At 32.0% G+C, this 21,819-nt stretch overlaps 3 protein-coding genes across 5 annotated transcripts; 2 read left to right on the top strand and 1 right to left on the bottom strand.

Moving 5' to 3' along the window:
* The first annotated feature begins 564 nt into the window (after positions 1-564).
* Positions 565-19,703, top strand: LOC120161217. 3 transcript variants are annotated; one of them, XM_039171479.1, is made up of 9 exons: positions 568-1,087; positions 1,933-2,132; positions 2,898-3,150; positions 3,253-3,338; positions 3,429-3,520; positions 3,601-3,858; positions 4,764-4,772; positions 13,504-13,510; positions 19,692-19,703. In XM_039171479.1, coding segments are annotated over exons 1-7 (1,215 nt in total). In that variant the 5' UTR covers positions 568-763; the 3' UTR covers positions 4,766-4,772; positions 13,504-13,510; positions 19,692-19,703. The 3 variants fall into 3 exon arrangements, with proteins under 3 accessions (XP_039027411.1, XP_039027409.1, XP_039027410.1); XM_039171480.1 differs by lacking the exons at positions 4,764-4,772; positions 13,504-13,510; positions 19,692-19,703 and having other exon boundaries at positions 565-1,087; positions 3,604-4,097; XM_039171478.1 differs by lacking the exons at positions 4,764-4,772; positions 13,504-13,510; positions 19,692-19,703 and having other exon boundaries at positions 567-1,087; positions 3,601-4,097.
* Positions 4,782-9,234, bottom strand: LOC120161215 (importin subunit alpha-like). The gene is made up of 11 exons (XM_039171477.1): positions 8,807-9,234; positions 8,450-8,546; positions 8,282-8,373; positions 8,068-8,199; positions 7,802-7,987; positions 7,556-7,719; positions 7,360-7,438; positions 6,351-6,479; positions 6,117-6,244; positions 5,661-6,035; positions 4,782-4,837 (listed from the first exon to the last, which is right to left on the bottom strand). Exons 1-10 carry the CDS (start codon positions 9,029-9,031, stop codon positions 5,663-5,665), a joined length of 1,605 nt encoding a protein of 534 aa, XP_039027408.1. The 5' UTR covers positions 9,032-9,234; the 3' UTR covers positions 4,782-4,837; positions 5,661-5,662.
* LOC120161221 lies at positions 16,234-16,910 on the top strand. Its single transcript, XM_039171486.1, has one exon. The coding sequence runs from the start codon at positions 16,279-16,281 to the stop codon at positions 16,813-16,815; it is 537 nt and encodes a 178-aa protein (XP_039027417.1). The 5' UTR covers positions 16,234-16,278; the 3' UTR covers positions 16,816-16,910.
* Positions 19,704-21,819: the final 2,116 nt, after the last annotated feature.

Raw genomic sequence — 21,819 nt, 5'->3', positions numbered from 1 at the left:
ATCCTATTTTATATCTATCGCATAATATAAACGAAACTCAATTTATTATATAAGAAAGAAAAATCCAAATTAAAAAACCGCGCTATCATATTCATTATACGGTCAAACAATTAAATATTTTCTAACTCAAGGATATAAAAAATAATATAATCAATTACTTTCATCTACAAATTTAAATGGATACCACGTATTTCTTATAAAATAAAATTTCCTAATATAATGGTTTTATTATTCATTTATGCAAGAATCGCAATGCGATTCATAAAATCGCAACGCGATCTTCCAAGAATCGCAACGCGATCTTCTTTTCAACGTTGCGCTTTTCTAAATCGCGTTGCGGTTTTGATATCGCGTTGCGATTTTGTTGGTTATTTTGGCAAATCAAAAAAAAGTTGGTTAAAATCGTATATTATAAGGCATTTTTGGTCACTGAGGCGATTTTCTCTAAAAAATAAAATACCATAATCTTCTTTATCGTCAAAAATATTATGCATGGAATATACTCCAAACACTAATTTGAGTCGAGAGAGGAGAGATTTCGAGGAAAAAAAAAGAAACACAGACAATGAAAATAGCAGTAGAGAAACGAAGCAAACAGAAGTACTGATGGAAATGGCGTTTTCCTTTCCCTCTCGTCATCAATTTTTTGCCTACTGAAACCCTCAACAAAAGCCTGTAGTTCCCTCTGTGTCTCATCAATTTCAGTAAATCCTGCAAAAGCTGCAAAACTTCCATTCTTTATACTAGTAGATTTAATTGTAGGATGTCAAACTCGGGAGGGTTCGCGGTGACCCGAACTCAGACGGGGGACCGATTCTACAATCCACCGACGGTGAGGCGGCAACAGCAGTTGCAGAGGCAGCAGCTACACGGGCCGTTGCAGAAGGAGCCGCAGATGCCGTTGAAGGAGGAGAGCCGGGTCAACTTGGTCGATTCACTGGCTGAGCCTCGAACGGATTCGGACGAATCTACATTGTCGAGGCCTGACTTGGCCTGCACCTCCGTGCCGGAGATTGCTAGTTTGACCAATTTGGATCGGCTTATGGAATCGGTCACTCCTCTTGTACCAGTTCAGTGCTTCCCTGAGGTATTGTGAAAAAAAAATGCAACTAAATAAGTTCTAAATATAAGTACTGAAAATTATATTTTGAGTTTTGTTTACCTCTCTGGTGGCTGAGGAAAGAAAAAAAACGGAAGCGAAATCTTGGAGAGCTAATTAATTCTGCTTTTGTTTGGGCCAACCTGAGATTAAGTTGAGATAAGCGTCATTCTTTGGAGTGTAATAGAATGACTTTCAATATTTATTTTTTTTAGAAATGCTATGTTCAGTTTATTATAAATTTCAGTAGAGAACGGCCTTTCTTAGTACTAATTATAATGGTTTAGGGTCTTGGTTTTACTATGACTTCCATTCTTGTGCTCCTGAAGTAATAGGATAAAAGCTGACCCTATTCCCATATGTAATGGGGTAAGAGGGAGTTAGGATAGTAGGCTGCCCCAACGCCAGGTTGAGAGCAGCTTCCGTGGGAGGCACTCAGATTCCGTGGGAGACACTCAGAATTATGAATTGTCCAACGTGAGACTCGATCCCACGACCACAAGGTTAAGAGCCTTGCGCTCTTACCAACTGAGCTGAAGTCATAGGATGATTTAGATTAATCTTGTTTCTAACAACATTGCCGAGTCTTCTTCTTGAAAATAAAAGAATCATTGTTTTTTCTCAATTATTTTTCCTTCCATTTATTATCAAAAACTGACTAGCTGAATTGGCATTTCTTATTTTCTGAAGCTACGTTCAGACTTCAGGGGAGAGTTTGAAGGAAATTTCTTCATATATTCTCTTACTAATTTGTTGAAACTAAGGTGTCTTAGTTTCTGATTCATGGCATTCATTTATGTTCCTTTTTTCCCCTTTTGCTTTTGGTTTGATAGGCAAAAATGAGGGGACGGAGAACTCAAGAAGTAAATTTACCCCCGTACTTTTGTCTGGGCGACCTATGGGAATGTTTTAGTGAGTGGAGTGTATATGGAGTTGGAGTGCCACTACTGTTGAATGGGAGTGATTCGGTTAAGCAATACTACGTTCCTTCCTTGTCAGGCATTCAATTGTACGTAGATCCACATAGGCTTAGGTAAGCTTCTTACTACCATATCTTTCTATTGGAGTTGTCCACTTGCCAACTCATAAAGTCCTGCAAATATGACAGTAGAATGTATGCTTTTTTTATTGTGCCATTTTAGCCACATGGTGCAGAGAAACTTCTTGATTATTATGCATTGCTGGTTCTTATGCTTCCTCTTGGTATCGCGATGATGTCTCTCTTTAAACAGCCCGACTGTTTTGATCCTGATTGGTTGGCTTGTTTACATTAGATGCTGCTATTTAATTGTAGGCCTTTATTTTCTTAAAATATTCCGTTACTTACGGATCTTAATGTTAATTTGAGATGTTTTCTAGTTGCCATGGCTTTTGACAAGGGAATATGCTTCCCATTTTTTCTTGTGAATCTTGAAAGTTACTTTATGCACGTTGATGCACTTGAAGTAATGGTTAATATTTTATGGTAAATCCGGTCTCGACGGAGACCACAGGTTTGCTTTCCTCTCGCACTTCCTCTATGATTTTATTGTATGACAGAAGTGTATCAATGACAGTAAGCTTGTTAAGACAGGAGCATTGGTTTTCTAAATAAGTGATTTAGTTCCTGCTTCTACAAGAAACTATTTCTGTGAGGAAAACCAAGTTGTTAAACCTTATTCTGGATGGTGGCTGACCAGCTTGTAACTAAGAGCTGTATGCCTGGCAGTAGATAATCTGTATGAACAAACAGTGGAGCTTTTTTTTTTAATTGCTTTACCGTTAATTCTGCAAATCTGACTATGTGTTGAACCATTAGGAGAGCTAGCGAGGATAGTGATGTCAAGTCTCCAATAGTAGCTAGTAGTGCTGGAAGTAGTGACTGTGAAACAGACAGGAGAGTGAAAGGCGATGTTGATGGAGAATGGGGGGAGCACAACTCCCATGGGATCAGTAAACCTCCTAAGAGTTCATCTAGTGATGAAATGGAGGTTGGTAAGTCACCCGGGCTTTTGGTTTTTGAATACTTTGAACAAGAACAACCACACCATCGGAAACCTTTATATGACAAGGCAAGTTCATGTTGTCGGTGATGTAGAATGTCAAGTTCTTTCTCTTCAAATGTCTGTTTCCCTCACTTGAATGCTTGTGGCACTTTTTCCTTGACCCAACAGATTTCGAGTCTTGCGTCTCAATTTCCAGAGATCAGGATGTACAGGAGCTGTGATTTATTGCCAACAAGTTGGATCTCGGTGGCTTGGTAGACATCTTTATACTTCTAAAAATTGGCCGAATCTCTGTTCTTTTATACTCACTGTGCATGTGTTTTTTATTATGCCTTTTTGGTTAGGTACCCAATATACAGAATACCTATGGGTCCAACCCTACAAAATCTGGTTGCATCATTCTTGACCTTCCATGCTTTGTCAACATCTTCTCGAAGTATATCCATTTCTCTTTCATTTACAATCACGACCACGCTACATTATATGTTGTGTTAACGTTATCGTTTATTTTTACAGCAGTGACAGGTAAAAATCAGCTACATTTTCCTGCTTCTAGCAGTAGGAAAATATGTGGTGTAGATGCATCTTCAAAGCTCTCTCTACCCGTTTTCGGCCTTGCATCCTATAAGTTGAGAGGTTCGATTTTGACTCCCAATTGTTCCCAAGAATGGCAGCAAGCAAACTCTCTGTTACAAGCTGCTAATAACTGTCTGCACGGTTTACAAGTCCATCTTCCCGATTTCCAGTTTTTTGTGTCACATAACTCAATGTGGTAAGGAAAATAGGAGGTCAAGATTTTCATCATGATTGCTTTTATCGAAATTGCATCGTGCTAGAAACGGCAGATTCGATTTCAAAGGCAGCTCTTTTCTCAGATTTGCTGAGGCCAAGACACTATGATCAGCTATCCGGAAACAGCTCGATTAGTTTGTCGTCTGGCACCTGTTCAAGTTCTATGGTATGCATGTGAAAACATTGTTCAAATTTGTAGTGGCCATGAAGCTTTACATTCAGAGATACATACTAGCCAATGCTTTAAAGACGAGGAAACAAAATATCCTCTTGGCTCTGTTCTGGCCAATTGATAACATCGACCTATTAAATGGAAAGCACATTACATTCCTGAACCTACGCTTAGCTTGCTCATGTAGTGTGTTCGACACACTCATAACATGGGATGACGCCACGTTTGTTAAAATTCAAACCATCAACCTATGCTGTTTTTTAAACCTGGCATCATCCACATTTTCTGAAGTTGAAAAAAAAAATCAAATAGAGTCGAAGATTATAAGGGAGCAAAACCTCGTAAAGAAATTATTCTACTTTATCTTTTTTCACATTGTTTTCGTTCTTATTTTACGACCATTTTGATTATATTTAACTTCAAACATTTCACTTCATAAATATTTAATTTTTAATGTGATTAACACCATATAAATTTCACTTCTTAAAACAGATATTGGTTTAGTCTTTCTGATCAGAAAGAACCCCCAAATATAACTAAAGTGAAATATCCAAAAACTAATAATGTAATAAAATGACGGAAGCAAATACATCCTTTTTCACATAAGCAGGAGCTTATGTTGGGACTGATAAAGAAAATGAAAAATAAGAAGCTGCAGCATTGCATCCCATTACTTAGTATGCTGTAAAAGAATTTAACTACCGTGAGAGGTGAGGACAACAAATCCTTTTTCTCATGTCTTTATTGAGATGACTTCTTGACAACATATATCTGCATCACTTCGGTGTCCTGAAAATTCTGAATCATGTTAGGACATCCAAGTTACGGAACTTATAAATTTTAAGGTACGAAAATAAATTGTTAATACATATATACATTATATGAATATTTGGAATTTTCACAGGACAACCATCACCGTCAATCCGCTCAGTCCATCCCTGACTAAACACATGATTATCGTCACATTACAACTAAGCAATTAGGCCTTGCTACGGCATCATCCATTTGCTTTTACACATTGTGTATGGGCCATAAGCTGTAAGTGACACTGACGTAGGAATGGGCACAGGGCGGGGCAGAACAGTTTTTTTTTTCGCCCCAACCCCTATCCAAAAATGCATTACTTTCACCCGAGCCTTCCCCAATTTTTGGAGTAGAACCACAATCCTAACTTGACCCGGATATATTAATACTTTAAAATAATTAAAACAATATATTTTAAACAGAATAATATATCTATTGGGTATTTTAAACAATCAAAGAATCATATTTCAACACTATAAAGAGAAAAATCCCAAAAACCTTAAATATATTACACATAAAAGGGCAATTCAATAATTTCTATTGGGTTGGTGATTTTCACCTTAAATCCAATCCCATCCTGATCCCAACCCCGATGCTCTCTATTATATAACCCCGAACCCAAAAATAAAAAAACATTGTTATAGAGTTGGGTCGAAACTCGTCGAATTTGGGTATTTTGACCATCCCTATACTGACGTGCTTCAGACCAGAAACACAAAATAATGCAATCTAACAGACTAGTCTCTGGCTTATGAGAACTATTTTCTTATCAAAATAAGAATGGTAATGGGACTATTCAAATGCATACCTTCAACTGAAACTGAATCCACCAGAAGGAACAGGAAGTTGATTGCCTCCAAATTGGAACCCAGATTGCGAAGCATCACCGGGGGGTAATGGCTCATCCTCTTCGTCCACCCAATATGTTTCAAGAATCTTCACTGCCTTCTCATAGATTTCATTATTGTCATGACTTTGGAGGTTTTCAATCTTTTCCAGCCCCTCAGAATCATCAATTAACTGCGCATAGAGATTGACCTCTCTGGTGTGACCCAAATTTTTCTCCGCTTCCCCGACCTTCAGAATGTTTTCAAGCCCTTCTAAACAGACCGTGACAATTCTTGGATCAGGACAGTTCAAAAGATCACACAATGGCTTAATGCAACCTTGGCTTACCATGAACCTGGAAAACAACAAAAGAAATTAATTATTTAAGGGAACTTGCACCAAGAGCCAGAGAATGGTTAAGACAAAGGAAATATACTTTATTTGTTCCTGGGTACCCCCAGAGGTAGCATTTGAAATTGCCCAGGCAGCTTCTTTCTTGATCTCAAACTCTGCGTTTTGAAGTAGATGGACTAGAGGGGTTATAATGCCAGACCCAATAACAGCCTGCAAAGAATTTTCAAAATTCACGCTTCAATGAATTTCATACTAACTAGATGAAAAAAATGACAACTGAAAACTAACAAGCCATACACTGTAAAAATTGGCTTACCTGAATTTGATCTACATTTCCTGCAGTGATGTTTGAGATGGTCCAGCAAGCTTCCTTCTTGATGCTCTTTTTATAGTTATTTGTCAGCAGGTTCAGAAGGCTTGGAAGAGCTTGATGGTTTATAATACACTGAAAGAGGGATAAATGAAGCATCTGAGTACTGAAGCGTGAGGCAACCCAAAGGCAGTGACATGAACTCAAAAATTGCAGTCCAAAGAAAAGCACAAGAAATTGCCCTAACAATTGTCAATTCTGTCCAATCCAAATGTTACATTAGCTATAACCAATTTACCTCATAATATGTCAATCAACCATGACAAGGAGCATGTTGATCATCTGTCGATCAAGAAGCCAAACACAAAATATGATAGAATCATAGAAGATGTGCAATTTGTTTTGACCTACAATCTTTACATCAAATCTTTCAGCTCTAAATCCTCCCTAGAAGTGTCTTATTTGAAGTGTACTGTATTACTAAAATTTTTCCATATGCAAATTAAATGTCAACTGAAAACCAAGTAAAATATTGTTAGTTTTCGTAACAAAAGTCAATCTTCAGTAATAAATGACCTGATTTAAGTCTTCAAGAAAAACTATTGACATAATCAAATCAGATGAACAATACAACACTAAAGTAGTTGTGAAGTAAAAAATATCTAGCTAGCCAAGCTGAGTAACGCAATAATGGATTCAGCAATGGTATGTATAAAAATCTAGCTGAGTAGCATGCCAATGGATTCTACATTGATATTGTTAAGAAAATTGTTATCTACATGTTTCTGTTCCCAAAGAAGGGAAATGAAAGTAAAAGAAAAGATCTTTTTCAAAAACCTGTATTGGCAGTCTGTCAAACTAATGCTAAATAAAAAGATAGAACTGCCCCCATATGGTTTAAGCAACAAAGAATTAGATGAGTCAGATTCCCTTATAGTATGTTGCATGAAGTCACAAACCATAAGAGAGAGAAATTGAAATAATAGTAAAGATGTAGCTATCAAATAATCCATACCTGAGTCTGCATATCATCCCCTGTAACAATGTTTCCAACAGTGCGAAGAGCAGGAATTAGGACAGTTGGGGATGAATGACTAACAAGGGTGAAATGAGTAAGAAAATATTCAAAACATCCAGATATAAAAAATAACTACTATGAAAGATAAAAATTAAGTAAAACAAATACATTAAATCAAAATTCAAACACTTACGTCAAAAGCTCAACAAGTCTGGGGCAGACACCTGCGTCGATAACAGCTTGGATTTTATCATTAGTACCATCTGAGAGATATGATAAAGCCCAGCAAACATCTGTAAGGACTTCATCATCATTTGAATGGATAAGTCGTTCAAGAGTTGGCAAAGCGGGTTTTGTCTGCTTATTAAATATAAAAGGCATAACGTATTAGCAAATGAGTCATAACAACTCTAACATTCGTGTTAAAAGAAAGACAAACCTGCTCAAATGAAGGTTGTGGCTTTCCCCGGCAAAAATTGGATAAAGTCCAAGTAGCATTTCGCAACATAGATAGCTTTGCGTTTTCATTGAATTGCGCCAACAGTGGCATCAAGGCCCCACAGCCGAGGACCAAGTCACGGCATTTAGGAGAGTCTCCAGCAACATTTCCTAATGCCCAAACAGCCTACAATTCAAAAGAATAATGACCCTCATGACCAATGCAAGTAAACAGTACAACTGTGCAATGCAATCTGTAAAACATACCTGTTCACGAACATCATCAGTTGGAGAACCTAGGAGCTTAACAAATATAGGGACAGCTCCATGATCAATTACAACTCTGGTGTTTTCTGATGTACCTGAAGCAATATTTGTGAGAGCCCAAGCTGCCTCAAACTACAACCCAAAATAATAAACGAAGTTAAAAAGACAATACTATCAAAAAAATATTAAAATTTGTAAGAAAAATCCTAATAACCTGAAGCTGTGGGAAGTCATCCCTTGCAAGGAACTCGACAAAGCGAGGAATAACACCCGACTGTACAACTTCATTAATTGGAGGACTACGTTCTGCAAATAAAATAAGAGAGATATAAGAGCTAAAAATAAATTTTAGCAAGAAAGAAAAACAAAATAATTTATCAACCTATTGATAGCAGCTTTCTGAATTGAGTTGTTGCCTCAAGCTGCACATCCCTGTCATCTGACCAAACACCCGCGACCATGGCGGGAAGACTTTCTAACTGCAATTAGATTATAAACACGTTAAACTCGTGTTAAATTAAATTTCAAAATCAATAGGTTAAACAGCTATTGCGTTTCATTTACAGTTTTAACTACTTCCTAATCAGCATTTTATAACACCATTAACTCTATTAATATATAAATTAACCGATAAGCAAGTGCCAATCAGCTCAATGTAGAAATCCATGCAGCACAATAAGTTAACCCTAGCTATCATTCATGATCCGATTGATCAAATCAATTAATCAGTAGGCCATACCCTTTTCTCGGAGCCGGTAGTGGAAGAGAGCATCTGCAGTTGCTGCGGTTGTTGTTGTTGAGCCAGAAGTCCTTCGCGGCGTTTCTTAAGGAGGTTCTCTTCTCTCTTGTTCTTTCGGATCTCGACCAAGTTGTCTTCTCTCCTCCGACGGCCTTCCTCCGCATCAACCGCCACCTTGTACCTGTTCCTACGGACCTCCGACCTCGCGTTCGGTCTTAGAGACATCGTCGCTTCTTTTTCCTGTTACAATATTACGTGATCGCCGATTTATTGCCTTTTGGAATAAAATGGACGATTTGGGGAAGAGTCGATGGGTTGTTTGAGAAAATGACAGAGAGAAAGCGAGTGACGCTGCTTTTTGGAAGATATTGAGAGAGCTTTTGGAGCGTTGTTTGAACGGATCGGGAGAGGAGGGGCCGATACGATAAGAGTGATATTTGTTTTTGGAGTATTTATTTCCTTTTTCTTTTTCCTTTTTTTCGAAATTATTTATTATTTTTTCGGTGCAAATTGGCCTTTGATTTTGTGTTAACAACAATGATGCCACTATTTTGAATTTGAAAGTTGTGGAGCCCTAACGTATCCATGCCGTTATGGAATCCAGCTCATCTACATACATCAAAACAAGGGTAAATTACAAATTTCACCGGTGAACTTTATTTTCTCTCCTATTTTACTTACTAAATTTTAAAAGCTTTTAATTTTCTTACTGAACGTAATTCATTGAGTGTTTTTTATCACTCTACCGTTAAATAGTTAACGGCGTTAAAAAGATGTTATTTTTAAGAAAAACAAAATTTTCACCAAAACAACATCATTTTACATTTATATAAAAGTTCATTTATAACGTCGTTAGTGATAAAACGACTGGGTGACCAAAAAAATCTAATTTATTAAGTTCAGTGAAAAAATTAAAAGAATTTAAAGTATAGTGAGTAAAATATGAAAGAGAGTAAAATTTAATTATAAAATTTGTAATTTACCCTAAAAGAAACTTCTTTAAAACTAAGTGAAAATCAATGAATCGTATTTTTTTAATTTTCAAAGTTTTCCCCCTAAATGATAATTAATTGGATTAATTACCTTATTCATACATAAATTGTACCCGATTCTCATTTTCATATATAATGTTTAAAATTTCACGATTTCATACATGATATTTTTTGCCGGATTCATCTAATTCTGTCACGGAAAGTGAAGTATAACCCTACGACAATGACAAGTGGCACTTTAAAAATAATTTTTTTATTTTTTAGGTAAATTATATCATTCATCACTTAACTATCTCCTCATTCTTATTTTAGTCACTAAATTTTAAATATTTTTAATTTAATTATTAAACTATAAGATTACACTTATTTTAATAATTCAAATTTATTTTATCAATAATATTATGACATGGCATCTATTAATAACTCAAATTTATTTTATTAATAACTCAAATTTATAAAATTCAATACTCTAATTACAAGTGTCATTTCTACGATTACAAAATCAACCCAAGAAACATTTTCAATTCCCTCCACGGTTTCTAATAAATCACTCTAGTTCATCCATGGATAAACATTTCAAATAAAATGTGTTAAGCCTCTAATAAGGTACAAAGCTACAGCCTTAAAAGCACAAATATCTAGAAAGAAAACAACATTAAACACAAAAAATAACCATAATTGCATTAGCCCATAAAATTTGCAGGAAATCAAGAATATATTAACAAAATGATACTGTATACAAAAACCAAATATATGATTTAAAAACATATATATATAAATATATATATATAATACCTTGGAATTGGGGTGAAAGCTAAGCTTCGTAAGATTAAGAGTGGATGGGAAACTGGTGCTTGGAAACTCAGTTCTATTATCAAATTTGGCATGGAAACTTGCAGTGATTCCAGATGGGCACTGAGTTGGAGCAGTACCCATGAGGAAAAACACTGACACAACTCAGTGTAATTCGGTAAAATCCACAGCAAAAGATATAATTTTTTTTTTATAAAAAAACTCACAACTGATAGAACCTCTTAGTTGCAGGAAACAGAGAGGAAAGAATTAATCAGAAGGTATCTATGAAAAAAATGAACAAATTAAAGACCGACTGCAAGAGTATCAATTTTGTAAAATAATGAGAGTTGTAGGGGTTAAAACGCCTAAAGAAAATTTATGAACTGGACTCCACCAAAAATTTATGATCGCATCATTTTTTTTATAAAATCACTATGTTTAGGTTCTTTAGCCATGGGTAGATGGAGAAAAGGGTGGCGATCGGGTACTTTGGGTTTCAATTGGAAAGAAAAGAAGAGATTAGATCAGATTTTGAAGTGTTGTTTGTTTTAGGACGGTTTAGGGTGTCATCGGTAGGAGTAGTCGACGATCGAAGCAGGAGAGGCCATCCATGATCGGTGGTCGGTGGCATTAGTGAGCATATGAGCCTTTGACCGTGAGAAAGAAGATGAGTTTAGGAGAAAAAGGGGGAACCAAACGTTTTCTCTAGTTAAGGGTTAGTATAGTTTAATAATTCAATTTTAAAAAAAAAGTTAAACTTTAGTGACTAAAATAAAAGTGATAAGATAGTTGAGTGATGAATGATATAATTTACCTAAAAAAACAAAAACGTGTTTTTTTAAAGTTTCACTTGTTATTTTATTAGTGGTCGTAAGTTTTCACGTCACTTTCTATAACAGAAGTGGGTGAATCTGTTAACGCCAAAAAACATCATGTATGAAATCGATAATTTTCAAACATTATGTATGAAACTGATAATCATATATAGTTCATGTATGAATGAAGCAATTATAGTAATTTTTATTTAAAATATTTATAATTTTACAATTTTAAATTGAATATGATATTTTTTATTAATTTGTGTAATTATAATGTAATATTGTTTAAAGATAACTCTTAATAATTTGATTTTGAATGTTAACACCCCTTATATTTATAGTGTTCAAAATCGAAACATAAAGAACAATAACAATTATTTTACTATTGATGTCACTTGATTTGTGTGAAGATGATCATATTTAAATAAATTTAAAATAACTACATTTAAACATATTTCTTTTTTTAAAAAAAATAATTATATAATGGGCCTATTTGGAATAAATAAAACGTGGTCATTTTATTATGTAAAAAGGTTTCGTATTTGAGCTACTGACTCGAAAATAATTAAGGAGGATTTAGTTCACGAAACGTAAAATTATTTTTGGGAATAAAATTATTTGAATGTAATATTATGCTAATAATGTTATTTTCAGAGATGGACTTAGAGGGGGCGGGTGGCAGCAGTCGGCCTCCTAAAATTTTTAAATTCCTATATATTTTAGATGTTTTCTCTGTGTTTTCTATTGAAAATATGTTTTCGTCCACTCAAATTTTAAAAGCTTACTCCTACTTAAAAATTTATAAATTCACCCCTTTTAACATGAAATCATACGTCCGTCCCTGGTTGTATTACCTTATTTAGCTTGTTTACCTGTAAGATTGCGATGTTTGATTGAATGAATATAAGATTACTTGAATGTATATTTTATCAAATTATCCTTGTGATATATGTTTTTAAGTTAAACTTTAATATTAAATTATAAATATTTGAATGAAAATTCATAGAAATATTTTAATTGTTATACTATCTAACTTTTGAGGAAAAAATACATTTAACATATAATTAGTATATCAAACTTATATTTTTAAATAATTTTCATATGTATCATATTTATTTATATAAAATATAATATTATAAAAAAATAATATTATAGTCTCGAGTGAACAAAGATATTATTTTTTAATATATAAGATCTATTTTTTAATAACTCAAAGTTAGATATTATTTTAAATAATTAATTTTTTACAATAATGTCATTTTCCACCTCATAAAATTATAAATAATTAATATATTAAATAAAAAAATAAAATACTTTTAATTACTCAAATTAAATAATATTTTAATAAATCATATTATTATTTTGTTTATAATTTTGAGTAAATCACTCTATATTTGCAGGATGAAATGTTTGAACTAAGGAGAAAGTATAACATAACATGCCATTTGAGAGACCTTTGGTGATCTAGTGAAAGAAGTAACTTCTCCTACTCGACTTCAATCTCTTTCACTAATTCTGGTTTGAAGTCAAACCAAAACCTAGAATTAAATATTTTTAAATTTTATTGACCAAAATAAGAATAAAAAGCTAGTATAGTGCTGAATTATGCAGTTTACCCTATATGTACGTTGTTATTGTAGTCGGTTTCGTTTGATTAGTTTTTGTGTTGCTATCTTCGATGTATATATATATATATAAGAAAATTTTTATATATTAAAAAAATAAACAGTAATGCTCGTTTTTTTATAGTTTCCGTCAAATTATTTGTCTTTAAAATATTTTTTAATAAATTTATATATTTAAAAATATATATTTTTAATAAAAATATATATTTTAATATTGTATAAAAATTAAAAATAGTATTATATTAATTAATTAAATTACAATTTTAATTAATAATTCAATAGAAACAATAAAAATAGAATCGATTAAAAATATTAACAATGAAATTAAAATAAATTATTTCGATGACTTAAACAAAAATACGTTAATAATTGAATAACTAATAGTGTAAGTTACCAAAAAAATTGCAATGTTTATCATGGGAGAACCTGAAGTGATCCTTAAATATGTTGCATGTGCCCATGAATCTGGTACCTCTCCTCCCTGTTTAAGGTAGAGGTGAAAAAACTGAATAAATTATATTATAGTATTTGGATTATTAACCGTTGGTAAGTTTAAAAATTATAATTATCGGAAATTAAATTAAAATTTACTTTTTATAATTTAATTTATAATTATTTTTTTTACACTGTAAAAATAAATATTTTATATCTTAAAAATTATTTTAAAATATTATATAATAATTAAATTTTACTTATTTCAAAAATCAATTTACTTAAATTATTTGTGAAAAAAATTAAAATTTTATTAAATAATATTAAAAATCATAAAATAAAATTATTTTATAAAGAATTAAAAATTAAATGAAATTAAAATAAAATTTTAAAAAAGATTAAAAATCCTACGGAAACCGTGTGATAGAAGTTTCCTAGTTCAAATTAAGTGAAGTTGTGGTATTGACATTACCTCTTGAATCTGGGTGATTGAAAATGAAACTTCCAAGAAGGCACCAATTTACATCTCTTTACAGCAATGGAGCTAAGCTGTTGTCCAAACATAAATTGTAAAGCCAAAGCCATCGATTGACATTAGCCTTCACAAACACAGCTGGTCTCGAGAAGCTAGCCAAAGTAGGCTAAAACTAAATGCCAAAAAATTTAGGTCTTCAACCATATTACGTTCTTTAGTTGAATTCGTTAGATTATTATAAGTTAAAAAATAGTTCTTCGATTATAAAATATTAATTTGTTAAACATACGTCTATTAAAATTTACAAAATAATAAATCGATTATTCATATATTTCACACTAATTTTTGGTGTAAAATTTGACGATCACCTGAGCTGAACTTTAATTTGATGATTAAGATATGATAAAATATGATATCATAAGCGTTTGACCTGCATTTTGTGTTTCGACTCTCTGTTTATATTATGTTGTCAAGTTATGTTTGAAATATCATGACATCGAGTCAATGTTCGGAAATAACGATGGTGTCAGTAGACATCATTAAAATATGATTTTATTATATCTCAATCAGACGATTAACGTCTAGCTCAGGCGATTTTCATTATATGTACGAGAATTATATCTTTGATAATCGATAACTTAACAAAATAACGTTGAGAAACTATTTTATAACTTTTATAATATATGTACGAGAATTATCCGACCCAATACGAAACCCCACCGGCACAAAAGGAAACAGTCGAAGCATTACCAACTGAAAGTCGAAATCGCAAACTATCAAAATATATCCATTATCGTCATAGTGAAAGCTACAAACAATCTTCCTTTATTTCTGCTCTGTTTCAATCCCAAACTGACAGGTTTATGTCTGTTTCTGTCATTCTATATATTCTCTTCTTTTCCGTCTTCCTGATCAACATATTTAAACCATTTAGCTTTATTTTCAACTTTGCAACCCCTCAGCCAAACACTTGCTCAAATGGCCACTAGGAGCAGAACATCCAAAGCAAGGAGGCAACTTGGAGAACTCCTCTAAGAACAGCAAGAACCTTTCAACTTAAAGGTTCACCTTTCAGAGAGAGGGTGTCTGAAAAAGAAGTTACTTTCAGAAGTTAACTTCATCGATTTCAGTTGCTGTCATGGCAATTCAGGCAGGTTTTTAAACAAGTCCAAAAGTCAAAACGAGAACAAGAAGGGTTCTCCCTAATTTGAGTATTAAGAATTTAGATGACGATAATGAATGAGTTTTGATAGCCTGCGATTTCGACCTTCAGTTGGTAATGCTTCGATTGTTTCTTTTTGTGGCCGTGGGATTTAGAATTGGTTCGGATCAGTATTGGACATATACGGTAAAATAGTCTCGATCAATTAGTCATTTTTAAAATTTTGATTAGAATAACAAAAGCTTAAATATTAGTGACTATTTGTGTAATTTAACTTTTTAACTTTTTATGTTTATTGTTCCATGTCAATAATTCTTTAAAAGTCCAATGATATTTTACCCTCAATGATTTTAAATTAACTAAATAAAAACGAAAACGACTAATTATTATATTTTTTAAATTTAATAAGAAAAAATACGTAAATCTTAAAACGAGATTGATTAATTATATAATTTAACAAAAAAAAAAACAATGATATAACCATTTAATAAACAAAAGCTACCTCCCCTCAAAAAGGGAGGCCTACTCAATCATTTGCTTCACATTTTTTGCCTTTAATTCCAATTAAAAAATTCTTCATTACTACCGATTGACTATAATACCCTTCCGCATCGTTCAAATTTCATGTGTTATTAAATATTCATCTTAATTTAAATCTTTAATTTTACTTTTATCTTCATAATATTATTGTTGAATTTATAATTAAAATATCTAATAAATAATTTTTTAAGTTTAAAATTTAATATTAGAAATAAAATAAATTATGTTAAAAAACCAATTTTATAATATTTTTATTTAAAATTTTTAATTAATAAATCAAATATTAATGATTTTAAACTTTCATATGATTTGAAAACTTGAACTTTTCTGATTTGTGTTTAGTAGTAATATAGAGAAAAAGAGAGGTTAAATTTGGAAAGAAAACTGCGACAGCTAGATTTACGTCGCGTACAAACACAACCCTACCCTGTTTCCAACGAGGTTCCACCTTGATCTCTCGCTAGAAATCAAACCCAAACCTGTTTTCATCCAGATCTTTCCGCGTATGGATCAAACGTTCAAACATGAATTGCACGCATATAAATCATCCAACTTTCCACTTTCTCTTTCACTCAAAACTCCAAACAAAAGCTCTTAGCCACCATTAAATTCAAAAAGAAAATCCCATCTTATATGAAGCTGGCGAGAATGGCGAATAAGCGGAGTAGCATTGCCGGAACAGCGTGGAGTTTCCTCCGCCTAGCAATGCTATCACTATGGACGAGAAAAAATGGGGCTTTCAAAAGACGGGTTAAGTTCCTCAAACGCATCGGACATTACACAAAAGCTCCTCGTCATGATGAGATCAGCTATTATAACGGACGTCAGCTTTCCTTCGATGAGACCCCTATTTTCCGCTCGGCCGTTGCTTCTTCCATGAGGTTTCTTCTCCCTTGCATTAGTGTCGAAGAAGTTGATTTTGACTACAATTTTGGAGTCGATGATGAATGTTGTGAGGTCCACGGGTATGATAATGGGAGGAAGGGTGACTCAACAGTACTCTCCGATCAGCTGGCTGAGGCTGCGGCGGCGGAGGAAGAGAAAGGGTGTGAAGAAGGGATCGATTCAAAAGCGGAGAAGTTCATAGTTGAGTTTTATGAGCAAATGAAGTTACAGAGGCAGATTTCTTATTTGGAATATACCGAAATGCTTAATAGAGGCGCCTCTTGAATCTTTCTTTAAACATAATCTTTGTTTATGTTGAATCATTGGCTAATAATGTCAAAATAATACTTTTGTAATAAGATTTTTCATTTTCATGTAAACTTCTTAGAGTTATTTTTTTTCAAACTTAAAATGTTAAATTTTAGGGTAAAGTATACAAATGGTCCTTATAGGGTATTGTTTTGTTGAGTCTTTTAACCATTAAAAATTACAAAATGGTCCCATGACTATTTATTTGTTCTAAACTCGTCATTTTTTTTGTTAAAAAATGATGGACGACTGAGTTGGGCGTTAACATAACGACTGATAAAATCATATTTTAAAGATGTCTACAAACACCATCGTTGCTTTCAAGCACTGACCCGATGACATAATGTTTCAAGTACTGACTTGGTGGCATAATGAAAACAGAGAGTCGATCGACAAAATACATCTCAAAAGGTTATGTGATCATATTTTATCATATCCTAGTTAACAAATTAACGTCCAGCTTAGAAGACAACTAATTTTTTATCAGAAAATGATGAGTCTAGAACATATGAAAAACGGATGATCATTTTGTAATTTTTAATAGTCGAAAGACTCAACAAAGTAACTTTCTATAATCGATAAATCATTTTATATTTTTAATAGTCGATGAATTCAGTAAAATAATATCTTATAACTAAAAAAATTATTCACGTGCTTTACCCTAAATTTTATATGAATTTCAACATAAAAGTTGGTAAAATTAAATCTCTCCTATCAATTTCACAATTTGGTAAATCAATCCTTCTAAAAAACATTTAATCACTAGAAAGCTTCACTAATGAACAATCAACACAATAAATATCGTTTTACTATAAATAATATAAACTATTGTAAATATCTATAATATTAGAAAAAGTGAATTATTTGTTTATAGTTATAAATACCCAAATCAATTTTTTTTTCCCTTTTCTTTTCTTCCTCTCTCTAAAATCACTCTTAACATACGAATCTCTAAAAGATGAATCTGTCACGCTCAACGAGTACCGTTGAGCACCTTTAATTTGATTTATAAAATTTTAAAATTCTAAAGTACTCAACGTATAATTATAAATTAGTTAAAAATTTAAAAGTAAATTATTTAAAATAAAATATTAATTACATTATTTTCCATAATCTTTTTTTGGGTAAACTATATTATTGTCTACCTAACTATTGTTCCTTTTCATTCAGACCAATATTTTTGAAATTTTATCAGTCAGGTCACTAAACTATTTAAATGCATTAAATCAAACCACTTATCATTAACATTTAAGAAAGAGCTGATGTGACAGTTAATAAATTTAGTATAATTACACATTTAGTCATTATTTCTTATACAATCTATCAAATTGGTCATAATTTTATTTAATTCAATTATTTAATCCTTCAATCATATGACGACATGTGTCATGGCATCATTTCAGGGCTTTTTTAAAATTTAATTTATATTTAATTTTAATAATTTTTCCTCCAATCTATAAGGAAAAAAAATTATATCAAGAATTTGTTGGGAAAAGTTGAACTTGGGTCTCCAAAGTGGATTAAACAGCCTCTACCACTGCACTAACACTAGTTTTTATATAATGTTTACAACATTTTTTAATTATCTTATACTATAATGAAGGCAAAAAAAAAAAATCAAACCAAAACAAAAGTAACAATAAAACAACTGCAACTTTAGCCTATTACTAGGGATAGGACGTGGCAGGATAGGCCGGTTTTTTGGTTGCCTCGACCTCGACCCAATAATATATTATTTATACCCAGCCCCGTTAGACCCTATTTCAATATATTAATATTTTAAAATAGTTAAAATAATATATTGATAATTATTTATTATATTTTAAATGGTTAAAATAATATATTTTACCTTAAACTTGTCTAGATTCAAATATATATATATATAAGGATAAACTAATAATTTATACCGGATTGGGTTAGGTCGATAATTTTTCACCTTAAACCCACCACCGTTCTGCCCTGGAGCTGTCTATTATATATTCCGCCCCAGACTTGAAATTCCAACAACAACAACAAAAAACCCGACCCCTATTAGATCGAGTTGGGTCAAAATATGTCGGCTTCGTATTAAATTGTCATCACTCGTTCGATTTTTTTAAAATTTTGGGTTCGGGGCGAGGCGGAGTGGGTTATATAACAAATAGCTTTGGGCAAGGTGGGGTCGGGTTTAAGGTGAAAAATCACCAACCCGACCTAACCCGATATAAATTATTAGTTTACTCGTTTATATATATTCAATTCTTGTCGGGTTTAAAGTAAAATATAATAATTTAACCATTTCAAATATTTCAAATGATTATAAATATATTATTTTAATTATTTTAAAATATTAATATATTTAAATAGAGTCGGGAACGGGGTTATGTATAAACAATATACTTTCAGGTTAGGGCTGGGTGGCTAAAAAATGGGCCCACCCTGCCAGGTGCGTATCCCTAGTAATAGACCCAAGTTTGAGTCCTTATATTGTTACTTTTGTTTTCATTGTGTTGGCCTTTATTATTGTATAAGATACATAACAAATACTGTGAGTATTTTTCCAAATACTGATCGTAGTGCGATGATATAGGTAGACTTATTTTACTTTAAAGGCACAAGTTCGACTCTCCCTAGTAGCCTCTTTGATTTAATTTATTTTCCTTTCATCAGATGGGGTCACGTGTCATCGTTTGATTGAAGGAAAAAAATTAAAATTAAATATAAATATAAATTAAAAAACACTCTAATGATGTCATGACTCGTGTGATTAGAGGATTAAATATATTGAATTAAATAAAATATATTGAATTAAATAAAATTATTACCAATTTGATAGATTGTGTAAGGAATAAGGACTAAATGTATAATTATACTAATTTTATTAATTGTCATATCAGTTCTCCCATTAAATGTTAACGACAAGTGGCTTGATTGAATGCATTTAAATAATTGGGTGACATGATTGATAAAATTTTAAAAATGATGATCAAAATGAAAAGGGCAATAATTAGATGATCCATGGTAGAGCTTACTCAAAAAGGATTATGGAAAATAATATAATTAATATTTTATTTTAAATAATTTACCTTTAAGTTTTTAACTAATTTATAATTATACGTTGAGTACTTTAGAATTTTAAATTTTTATAAAATAAATTAATGGTGCTCATCGTTAGAGGTACTTAGTGATGCTCGAACGTTGTACAATTTTCCACTTCTAAATTATACGGATTAAAATAATTTGAAAGAAAATGATATAATTATCTAAATATATAAATGGTTTGATTTATCTATATATTTTTTATAAAATAAAATAAAATAAAATATATTTAATTATTTATGTTGATGATTTAAAAATTATTAAAACTTCTATAGAACTTTAGAATGCACTAATTTACTGAATATGGCCAGGACTCATAATTTTGAGATTTCTAACTTCACTGCTATACATTGACTAGTTCAAGTTTTATTCAATGATAATCTCTTGCAATAAATTATCAACTCAAGATTTTTTTACTATTTTGTCGCCCAGTTATAAAATAAGTAGTTAATACTTCTCATTTGACAATTTTTCTTAAATTGTGAGTATAATATTTATTATGAGTAATTTTTTTCCTCCTATTTCTGAGTATAAATTATTCGGAAAAAAGTCTTTACAATTTTATTTTGTAACTATTAAAATTGTAATTTTTCTATTTTTTATAATTATATAATGTTTTCATAATTTATATCAACATTATATTAAATATATACACTTTTTACAATTATTAAAATATAATAAATTTTACACCTTTTTATATTTTTTAATTTTTTAAATATATATTTAATGTTTTTTAAAGTTCATAATTTTTTAATAATTTTATGTAGTTGATGACGTAGCACTTTAAAATCATCATACAATGTTATTGATATATATATTTTTTTTCTAATTATATAATGCTTTCATAATTTATATCAACATTTTATTAAATATATATATATATATACAATTATTAAAAATAATACATTTTATAACTTTTTAAATATATATTTAAATTGTTTGAAGTTTATAAATTTTAATAACTTTATGTAATTGATGACGTAGCACTTCAAAATTATCATACATTATATTGAATTTTGATAAGAAAGGGATCAAATCACATACTGTTATGGAATGAGAGAAACAGAGAAAGATACGAGAAGAGAATGAGAGATTTTAGAGAAGAAAATAGTCATTCATTCATTGCATGAGGAAGAAAATGCCTCAAGTCAGGTCTTATTTAGTTACAATGGTTGTACGGTAATTCTAATAATGCCAGGTTGTTGTTTTTTATAACAGATTCTAACAACTCTACTTATCCCTTCCTTTCTTCTGCAGGTATTGGCCTTTTGACTCGGACTGCTCCAACTCTTCCTGGATCCATTCAGCCTGCTCCAACTCATCCGGTAAGTTAATCATATGCCCTTCACGTGCTTTAATTCCCAATTTACATTTTCCAATCCCTAACCCTTGCGCATCCATTCCCAATTTCTCCCATCGCTCGTCCATTCCCAAATCCTCCTCTCCTTGCCGTTCTTCTTCTTCTCCGACCATAACAATACCCGCCCCACGAGATGATCCTTGTCCCCAAGGATCAAAATCTGAGAATTGTGCTGGAAGTACAATATAATTTACCACCGTAATGTTTTCCAGTTCTAATTTCATCCACGGTATCTAATTGTGCTCCTGCTCCCTACGTTTGTCGATCTTTACAGAACCATAGAACCTTGCTGCCAGCTTTAATCCCTTTCGAAGAGCAAGTGAGGTTTGATGGTAAGACTGAAATTTCAAGTAAACTCGCCCCACGACCTTCAAATTTCTATAAATTTCCATTTTGCTTTGTGCCTTCACACCCCATGCCTTTAACCTTTGATTCATGTTTTCCTTGGGTTTGAGAATGAAGTGAACCATAGACTGCCCATGGTTTTTCCTTCTTATAATTGAAGCTAACAACTCCCGTAGTGCCTTCCTGATACTGTCAAA

This window comes from Hibiscus syriacus, unplaced genomic scaffold (assembly GCF_006381635.1).
Source record: "Hibiscus syriacus cultivar Baekdansim isolate YM2019G1 unplaced genomic scaffold, ASM638163v2 tig00111398_pilon, whole genome shotgun sequence".
Taxonomy (NCBI): Eukaryota; Viridiplantae; Streptophyta; class Magnoliopsida; order Malvales; family Malvaceae; genus Hibiscus; species Hibiscus syriacus.
Note: the sequence above shows the minus strand (reverse complement) of the source record. Positions and strands in the feature narration are given on the sequence as shown.